Below are 10,038 nucleotides of genomic sequence, written 5' to 3' on the forward strand. Positions count from 1 at the left end.
TAACCCTTTAGATGTTTGATGTGAGTATGGTCAGGAATGCCAGAACCCATGCGGTGGTCTCTAGCGCACAAACTCCTGGCATCTCCTTGACATCCTTGTCTTGTTCCCCTTTCTACTGGGTATGGTCCAACTGTAGATCCTAATTAGCCATGCAGTTCTCTTCTTCAGGTGTGTCTGTCCTTTATAGGAACCAACAAATTTGAAGTATGGTTGCCTATAGGTGCTTAAGATTTTGCTGGGTGGGTGTACCTGGTCTTGCCTGTCTCACCGTCCTCCTCCTGCTCCTCTTCGCCTTCCTCTCAGGTCCATGGTGCCCCTGCTGCAGGTCATCTCGCGGGGTTCGCCCATGTCCCTGGAGGACTCCAACCGCATCATCCCGCTCTTCTACTTGTTCAGCTCGCTCTTCAGCCACCTGCTCATCTCCGTGCACGACAGCGAGTTCTTCGGCTACTCCGCTGAAGGTACCGGCTCTGTCATTTGAGGAAACCGCCACTGTCCGCATCATTGGAAAACGTCACCGCTTGTGAACGTTTGTTGAATTTGGGGGCTGTGGTTTCCAGTCCTGGTGTTCTTTTTCATGTTTTTCTTAAGGTGGACCATCAGCTACCTAAAAAGAATTATTGGTCCCAAGAAACACCTGCTATAGCCAAGCTAACTGACATCAATAATATATTCTGATAAGCTACCTTGCTAGCACCTCGTTTAATCGAGTCAGGATATCAGCTTGTTAGAGGATATGTTATTAATATACACATGCAAGAAAAACAGCTCATTAAGAGATGGAAGAAGAGAAGCCTTTGTTTTTTTTGGGGGGCGTTGTTACCAGGCATGGCCTGAAGGGGGCACTGTGGAGCATAGTGGAGTAGGTGGCTATTAAAGAGTACAAGGTGGGGATTTGACCCAAGTCATGCTCCCCATCCCAGACGCCACCCCTGCGGGCCTGAGCCGGCCGTCGGTGATGCCTTTCGCTCCGGCGGAGCTGGTGTCACTCTCTCGCTGCCTCAGAGATGCCTGCCTGGGCATCATCAAACTGGCCTACCCGGACACCAAGCCCGAGCACCGCGAGGAGTACGTGGCGGCCTTCCGCAGCGTGGGTGTGCGCACCAGTGCCACCGTGCAGCAGCGCATACAGGCGGAGCAGAAGCGCTGGGTGCAGCTCTTCAAGGTGAGCTGGGGTGTCCTCCAGACCTGACCGTGTGAAGGTTCACCCAGTACGGAAATCATTGTCTTCATCAAACCCTGTCCCAATACGGTACTGTGTAAGTCAGCACACATAAGTGTTTCTAAAAGTATCAGGGCTAAAAGTTTCTAAAAGTTTTTAATCCATTCTAGCTCAGTTAACGTGAATTTCAGGTGTAATGATATTTTATTGGTTTCCATGGGGAAATTTCTCCTTTTGTCTGTTCCATCTTGCTCTCCGTGAGACACATATGCAGGTGAGAACAAGCTTGGGGGGTCACAGTGATGGGTTAGCCATCTGCGGCGCCCCGGCACTGGGGGGGTTAAGGCCTTCCTTAAGAGCCCCCCCCGGCATGTAACTATTCTGCTGATGCCAGGGTTAAATCTGATCACAGGCTCAGAGGCTTAGCCCACTGAGCCACGCACCAGGGCGATTGGGGTTGTTGACGTGTGGAGATTATTAGTTTTTACCCCCTGAGTATTTTTACGAAGTTGCGCTTCACCACATCGCAGTGTTGGTGCTTCTTCGCGTTTTGGACAGATGGCTTCGCAGGTGCTGCCTGTGGTCCAGGTGTTTCGCACAGCGCCGTGGCGATGGCCGTGTAAACGAGCCAGAACGCATTTCCAAAGCTCTTCGGGAGTCTGTCAGCATAATGCAGCCAAGAGAACCATCTGTGTTGGAAGGAAACACTTTGCAGATGTTTGTGTTTCACTTACACGCTTGTTTATTAAACCGTGTGCCAGCTTTACTGCATTGTGTTTTCAAACTTGAATTTCATTGCGTTTAATGAGGTTCGAATGTGATGAAGCAGCACTGGTAGAATATGTTAGAATATTTGTGTGATTGCAGTAGATCTCTAGCTCTTCTGGGGAGGAAGGATGGTGTGTGATGCCCTTTGCATACGGGTGAGGGTGAGGATGAATGAAGTGTCTAGAAGGTGTCAGCTTGGTGTCAGTGAGAGGCTCATGGCAGATTTAAAGATTGATTCCTACACTAACCTTTAGGTGATGTGTTTAACACTGGTGTCCAGAAATACGGTTGATGGAAGCAGAGGTGGAAATTTCAGGTCCAGAAAGTAAAAATCCAGACCAAGATTTTGTTTCAACCAACCAACCAGTTCAGTACTCTGTGACTTTGACTATTTGTAATGAACTGGTTGGATGGAACAAAATCTTGCTCTGGATTTTTACTTCCTGGACCTGAAATTTCCACCTCTGGATGGAAGGCTCCGAGCTTGCGTTCAGATCAGGCCATGATCCCGGCCGCTTTCTGCCTGCTTGCGTCGTGATGAGCTTTACGCCTGAGTGGGTGGGGTTTTGAAGGCCTATAGTTAAGCCATTCACGTCCTGGAGGGGGAGTCGAGCTTTTCCTCAGAGCTCTGTCGGGATGTGCGTCTATTAGGTCAGCTGACTTAGCACCTGGTTGTAAAATGGCTTCAGATGAATCTTCAGGTATCACTGATGGTGGGAGATTAACACCACCTTCTGAAGAAAATAGCGTTAAATAAGGGTTTCATATCTTAAAAATCTCAAAAAATACCAAGAGAAATTCTTGAAGTGGGGGTGTCATACAAATGTAGATATTCCTTTAAGGAGGGTGACATGTTGAAATGGCTTTTCAGGTCATCACCAACCTGGTGAAGATGGTGAAGGCGAGAGATACCAGGCGGCCCTTCTGCCCCTCGGGCCACTGGCTCTCCGAGGAGGTCAACATCCGAGCTGATAAGGTACCAGATCCCTGCAGCCCAGGGTCAATCTAGAGGGTTGTATCTCTGTCCGGTGCTGTGTGCTCCCATCTGTTTTTGCAATTTTGTGCTCCTCCACGCTGCAGCTACGGCTGCCATATCACTGCATGAACAGCGAGCTCCAAGAAACACTAACTAAAAAGCAACTGTCATAAGCAGCATTAATGAAATGTTAGCATTATGGGTATGCAGGCATGGCAGGGGGCCCCGTAGATAGGAGCTGAACTTCTGGTTGCTGACACCAGGGGTCGCTCTACAGCAGTCGTGTAAATTCGTAGACGCTCACGGATGGTCAGTATTCTGAAGTGCTGCAGGTAGGGAGGTAAGAGACTGCTGATTGGCTGATTCTCCGCTCGCAGGTCACCCAGCTGTACGTTCCGTCTGCCCGGCACGTGTGGAGAGCCCGCCGAATGGGCCGGATCGGACCGCTGCAGTCCACGCTCGATGGTGAGAGACCGACATTACAACTTCATCTTTGATGTAGTTATGTATATGAAAAAGCGAGCAAGACTGGTTTGTTGATCAGTAGGTTCTTATCTGAATTAAAATAAGCTGCCTGGATGAGGTTTCCTCCTTTATGCCACTGCGGTAAATTCAGGAGCGCCCTCTACTGGTTTGGAGTCATTGACATCAGTATGGGGGCAGCGGGAGAGCAGGTCCGTCACCTTGGCTGCCTTGTGTCAGCAGGACTCTGTCCCTCCCTCTTGTGTTTTAGAAATGATAGCTTGTTTGATTGAAGGGGGTTGAAAGATAGCGGGTTCTTCGGCGTGATGAGGTCACACACATAGCGGGTTCTTCGACGTGATGAGGTCACACACATAGCGGGTTCTTCGGCGTGATGAGGTCACACACATAGCGGGTTCTTCGGCGTGATGAGGTCACACACATAGCGGGTTCTTCGGCGTGATGAGGTCACACACATAGCGGGTTCTTCGGCGTGATGAGGTCACACACATAGCGGGTTCTTCGGCGTGATGAGGTCACACACATAGCGGGTTCTTCGGCGTCATGAGGTTACACACAGCATGTCTCTCTGGATTGATTTAGTCTGTTAGGAGAGCAGGGGTGGAGGGGAAGGGGGGATTGTCATAGTGTGTGAGTGGGGAGGGGGACAGGTTACTTTTTATACGGGAGAGGGACACAGTGTCTATATCAGGGGTCACTAACCGTTTTGAAACTGAGACCTACTTCATGGGTACTGAGCCATACGAAGGGCTACCAGTTAGACACACCCTCCTAAACTTATCTGAACTTCATGTATAATAAACGTGTTATAAATGTTTTTTTTTTTTTATATTGTCATTTTCAAATCTATATAAATGCAAATGTGATTAAAGAAGAATAGCAACAGGATTTTAAACGCTGCTCACTGGTGAGCTATTTTTAGAACAGGTCCGCGGGGCGACTCACGTGGTCTTTGGGGGCATCCTGGTGCCCGTGGGCACCATGTTGGTGACCCCTGTTCTATATCCTGAAGAGATTATGGAGGAATGTGTGAGTGCAGCAGAAGTGTATGTGTTTTTCTATGTCAGTGTGTGCGCACAGTTCCTCGGTCATTAGTAACGCGTCTGTCTCTGTGCACAGTGGGCTTGGAGCCCCCACAGCTCTCGGTGTGTGAGGAGAGGCAGCTGGCCATCCTCACCGAGCTCCCATTCGTCGTCCCCTTTGAGGAGCGGGTCAAGGTAACCCCGCCCCCAGCCCATCTCCAGCTAATCACCACCCGTTAACAACTTTGAGTCTATTAATCTGCCGCGTGTCTTTATTTAAGATCTTCCAGCGACTGATCTATGCAGACAAACGGGAAGTGCAGGGCGACGGACCCTTTCCGGATGGAATCAACGTCACCATCAGGCGGAACTACATTTACGAGGATGCTTATGACAAGCTGTCTCCGGAGAATGGTACGGGAGGAGACTGGTCAAAATGGAGATGCGTGAATGGCATGCGTGACGTTTCCTGTTTTCACGGATGCCATTGTGGCTCTCGATCCTTATAATAGCTGCTGTATTTCTCCTGTTGCTCTTTCCTCTGAGGTTAGCGTGCCTTATTATTGCTATTAATTGAGTTTCAACCTGAAATTATTCTGGTCAGTCACACAAGCTTATCCCCGGGTGGTAAACATGACCACAACAGCGCCACCTAGAGGCCATGGCTTCCACTGATTCCTCTGACCGCTCCGCAGAGCCGGACCTCAAGAAACGCATCCGGGTGCATCTGCTCAACACCCACGGGTTGGACGAGGCCGGCATCGACGGGGGCGGCATATTCCGCGAGTTCCTCAACGAGCTGCTCAAGTCGGGCTTCAACCCCAACCAGGGCTTCTTCAAGACCACCAACGAGGGCCTCCTGTACCCTAGCCCCAGTGCGGAGATGCTGGTCGGAGACTCCTTCACCAGGCACTACTACTTCCTGGGCCGCATCCTGGGCAAGGTGAGTTCTGCTCATTTCGAAATCCATTTGGACTAGGGGCTATAAAAGGGCTTAAAAAGGGCTATAATTCATACAGGGGCAAAACCTTATCTTTAGCCAATGATATGTTTTGAAATGGTGATTGACAGGGGAGAGGGCAATCTGGGGCCAATCATCTTTTCAGCCCTTGTGGCTTCACCCTCGTATAACCCCTGGATTGGACTACGACCAGAAATGCTGCCAGGTTGGGCTGCTGTACTTGTGCCCTGGTACCTGATCTAATTTCCATCCATGTTCTAGCTGGTTAACTAGTACAGGGTGAGCAGGGGGCCTGGAGTCTATCCCAGGCAGTACCGGGTACAAGGCAGGGGTAGATCCTGATCAGAATGCCAGTCTATCTGCGGGCACATGCGGGCACACACCCACACTCTCTGGGCAATTCAGAGACGCCAGTTAACCTAACGGCATGTCTTGGCGCTGCGGGAGGGAACCAGAGGAATGCTGTGCAATGCTGTGAGAACATGGAAGCATTCAAACCCCCAACCCTGGAGGCCTGCACCTACCAACTGAGTCTCTTTGCCACCCTCCAATCTAAATTGTTTAATACATTTAGATATGCTTTACTGTAATGGTCAGTTGTAGGTTTTGGCTGTGAGGTGTTTCATTAGAGACCTGTGTGTGTGTGGGGCAGGCGCTCTACGAGAACATGCTGGTGGAGCTGCCCTTTGCCAGCTTCTTCCTGTCCAAGCTGCTGGGCACCAGTGCGGAGGTAGACATCCACCACCTGGCCTCGCTGGACCCGGAGATGTACCGGAACCTGCTCTTCCTCAAGAGCTACGAGGAGGATGTGGAGGACCTGGGCCTCAACTTCACCGTGGTCAACAACGACCTGGGGGAGGCACAGGTAAGGGGGGGGGGGGCAGGGGCAGCTGACCCACACGAATGGACACGCGCTGACGTATGAAACACCCTGCCGTTTTATCTGCCGATGCTTAACGAGTATTTTGAGATTTTAAATTTCCTACTGAGCACAGGCTGTTGGGTGGTGTTGAGTAGGATGCCCACCGGATGGTCAGAATCCTTGTAATGTGCTGTCGCCTAACCCTAACCCTAAGCCTAACCCCCCCTCCCCCACCCCGCAGGTGGTCGAGCTGAAGCCAGGGGGCAAGGACATCACAGTCACCAGCGGAAACCGTATCGCGTACATCCACCTGGTGGCCGACTACCGGCTCAACAAGCAGATCCGACCGCACTGCCTGGCCTTCCGCCAGGGCCTCGCCAATGTGGTCAATCTCGAGTGGCTGCGTATGTTTGACCAGCAGGAGTTCCAGGTAACGTCCAGCCACCCCCCAGGGGGGGGGCATCAGGGCAGCATCTGCCTCTTTCCCAATCCGGTCCTCGGGGACCCACAGCCGGTCCACGTTTTTGTTCCCTCCCAGCTCCCTGTCAGGAAGTCCCGGATTGGGAACCATTGATCTAGAGCCCCCCTATTCAACTCTGGCCCTCGTTTCCAAACCCAGGCCTTGTTTTCAGTTCTCCCAGGTAGTTAGCTTAATAATTTCTGGCTCTAATTGGCCAGAGGCTTCACACCTGGCTCTCAGGTAAAGGAAGGCTGGAAAACCAGCAGGGCTCGGACCTCGAGGACCGTGATTTGAATAACCCTGATCTAGAGGTTGAATGTAAAATCACTGCAGTAAAGGTGAATGTTAAACCATAGTGCAATCAAAATTTACATAGACTAATGACAGGTCAGAGGCTGCGATCCTCTCTGCCAATCACGTCTCCAGTATCCACGACAACATCCGGACACTCCTAGCAGCATGTGTGTGTATATAGGCTACTGATCGTGCTAGTAGTGGATGAAATTAACTGGAAACTTAAAAAAATACATATATATGATCAAGGATTAAAGTATTTTTATTATGTTCTACTCACAGTTGACTACAAATCAGAAAGAAAAACTTTTAGAATATGTTTGGATAACAAATTATGTATCGGTACTAATTTTAGTTTTATTTTGCGAATGATTGGATTAAGAGAATATAAGGCACTTATGCAAGTGAATCTGTGATCAGATGTTTCAGTTTTTCATCAGTCTTTCAATAATTAAATCAATAAATGTGAAAAATGACTTTGAGGGGTATAAACGCAGGCGGCTTCCCATAATTACAGGTGTTCCATGAGTCGCACAACTTTCACTTAACCGTGACTTGACACCATAGCCGGCAGTAAACAGGATTTGACACTTGTGCTCTTTGCGTCGTGTCCAGGTGTTGATCTCCGGCGCTCACATCCCCATCTGCCTCGACGACCTGAAGAAGTTCACAAACTACTCGGGTGAGACATGGTCCCGGCGGACGGGCGCAGGCGGTGGCTGTTTGGGGTCGATCGGCGCGCTAACGGGACCGTGTTTTATTTCGCCAGGCGGGTACTCCGCCACCCACCCCGTCATTAAGATCTTCTGGGAGGTGGTGGAGAGCTTCACAGACGAGGAGAAGCGCAAGCTGTTGAGGTTCGTCACCAGCTGCTCCAGGCCGCCGCTCCTGGGGTTCAAGGTGAGCATGCACCTTCCTCTCCTACCAGCAGGGGGCAGTATGGGCACCCCATCTGAAAACGCAGTGTGAGAGTATCATGCTGACCTAACCCTGGGTCGGAAGCCTAGTCCATCTAGTCATCTTTGTTTATCATTTCATGCATGAATAAAATTACAGGCTAGGTTATCGTGCTGGTACTTAATTGTCAACCATAAATACCTGGTGACTTCAAGGAATTTCTGGAGAGTTCCAGGGAGACTCTTAGGGTGTTTTTTTTCTTTTTAATTGCTGTTGGAACAGGTGCCCCAGGCAGATAAGTGTATGCAAAACCATGTGTTAGTCTCTTGTGTCATTTTCCGTATACGATAACGCATCTGCCATTGTCGGGTAGAATCAGGCATGTAGTTAAACACAGTGCAGGCTTGTACCCGGGGGGGGGTTTGCTGACCCATTTTTCTGCCCCCCCCCACCCACAGGAGCTGTATCCGGCCTTCTGCATCCACAATGGGGGTAACGACCTGGAGCGGCTTCCGACGTCCAGCACCTGCATGAACCTACTGAAGCTGCCCGAGTTCTGTGACCCGCAGCAGATGCGTAACAAGCTCCTGTACGCCATAGAGTCCTCGGCAGGCTTTGAGCTCAGCTGAGTGGCGCCCCCTGGAGACAAGGGTGGGAATGGAACGAAAGGAAAGGCCGTGGGGGGCATTTTACATAAGCTGCCCCGGAAAGGGCAGGGGGGAGGGATGGCCAGGTGGGGTCCGGACTGGTCATTTCAAATGCACTTGTGGGGGGGAGGGGGGGGGGTACTGTCTTGGGTTTTAATGTTTTCATTTTTACTCAACCTTACTTGTGTTTAATAAGAACATCGACGGCTGAACCATTGCTGCTCTCACGAATATGAAAGAAAAGTGAAGAGGAAGGAGGAGGGGCTGACGGGGCTTTGGGGGAGGGTCGTAGCGAATCGGACAGCGCGTTCACCAAAGACACACCCGCGACCCACCAGGCGGTGCAGCGACACGGCAATAAAAGGGGAGGGGTGGCAAGTGGGCGAGTGCCACCGTCCGCGTCTGTGCCAGGGCTTCTCGAGAGGATGCCAGACTGTTAAATCCTGTCCATCTTCACTGGCGGCAGTCCCAATCCCAAACAGCAACAACAGAATTAAAAAAAAAACAAAAAAAAAAAACACATAGTTTGTGATTTATATTATGAGTGTTATCTTTTATACATTAACACCATAGAATGCTAATGCTTTGGCCTTTCTGTAGTGTTGATTTGACACGTATTATCAGAGCTGGGCACCTGATGATGGATTTGTGAATATGTGTACGTGTTTTTGATGTCCTTCACATAGTACATGTACAGTTTTTTTTTTTCCCTGTGCATTGAATAAAACCTCTGCCTTCTGTTTCATGACTTATTAAACTCGCACCATCTTCGTGGCCCATATTGCTTAGAAATAAACCACGAAACGGATCTGTTTTAAAGCCGGAGGTCGTGCATTTCGGTTCCATGCGAATTGTTTCTTTGCAGAAATTAGGACACACTCAGTCCTTCAGGCGAATATTTTTTCAGGTTTCTCTGCACTGGGATGATTACAAACCAGCATGTCTTACCCATGTCCATTACCTGCTCTAAATAACCAGCTTGTAAAGTCAGTGAATGCTGATCTGTCTCGAATATGGGAAGATTAAGAACATGTCTCAGATGCGGTATTCTAAAGGCAGTTTGTGGGGGCTGACCTTTGACGTGAATGGAAACTTCATCAAACGTTTTATTCCATTTTAAGTTTGTCCATTGTAAGGCGTGTTTGGGGGTAGAAAATGACCCCCACGTTGCTTGAAGGATCTGCATGCGGTTTTAAGAGATGGAGTTTCCAGGTGTGCACCCTTGATAGATGAGCTTCTGGTCCCTTGATTAGACTGTGTGGGACTCTTACTGCCATAGCCACTAGGTGGTGCTGTTGTAATACTTTAAATGATAAGGATATCGCAGCAATACAACAAATTACATAGATGGTTCCCGGTTTTGGCATAATGATGACTGTATAATATACATTAAGCGTAGGTGATTTGGCTGCAATATATCGCTTAAATATCAGAAGCAATTAGCATAAAATTTGAAATACGAATGGCATTAGTAGAATAGTTTGCAGTTAAGTGTGTGTTGATGAC

The 10,038-nt window shown here is 49.5% G+C and overlaps 1 protein-coding gene across 6 annotated transcripts in view; it reads left to right on the top strand.

The window, feature by feature from the left end:
* The window catches only part of ube3c (ubiquitin protein ligase E3C), a 97,878-nt gene extending 88,606 nt beyond the window's left edge, over window positions 1-9,272 (top strand). For all 6 annotated transcript variants that reach the window (XM_023804820.2, XM_023804819.2, XM_023804825.2 and 3 more), the window contains 12 exons: window positions 304-461; window positions 924-1,165; window positions 2,802-2,906; window positions 3,284-3,371; window positions 4,509-4,606; window positions 4,693-4,825; window positions 5,107-5,354; window positions 6,025-6,237; window positions 6,476-6,664; window positions 7,604-7,670; window positions 7,758-7,888; window positions 8,344-9,272. In XM_023804820.2, the coding sequence (XP_023660588.1) occupies window positions 304-461; window positions 924-1,165; window positions 2,802-2,906; window positions 3,284-3,371; window positions 4,509-4,606; window positions 4,693-4,825; window positions 5,107-5,354; window positions 6,025-6,237; window positions 6,476-6,664; window positions 7,604-7,670; window positions 7,758-7,888; window positions 8,344-8,514 (1,843 nt within the window). In that variant the 3' untranslated portion in view covers window positions 8,515-9,272. The remainder of the gene's footprint in view (window positions 1-303; window positions 462-923; window positions 1,166-2,801; window positions 2,907-3,283; window positions 3,372-4,508; window positions 4,607-4,692; window positions 4,826-5,106; window positions 5,355-6,024; window positions 6,238-6,475; window positions 6,665-7,603; window positions 7,671-7,757; window positions 7,889-8,343) is intronic.
* The last annotated feature ends 766 nt before the right edge of the window (window positions 9,273-10,038 follow it).

The sequence above is a fragment of the Paramormyrops kingsleyae genome, chromosome 4, assembly GCF_048594095.1.
Source record: "Paramormyrops kingsleyae isolate MSU_618 chromosome 4, PKINGS_0.4, whole genome shotgun sequence".
In the NCBI taxonomy this organism is placed as follows: domain Eukaryota; kingdom Metazoa; phylum Chordata; class Actinopteri; order Osteoglossiformes; family Mormyridae; genus Paramormyrops; species Paramormyrops kingsleyae.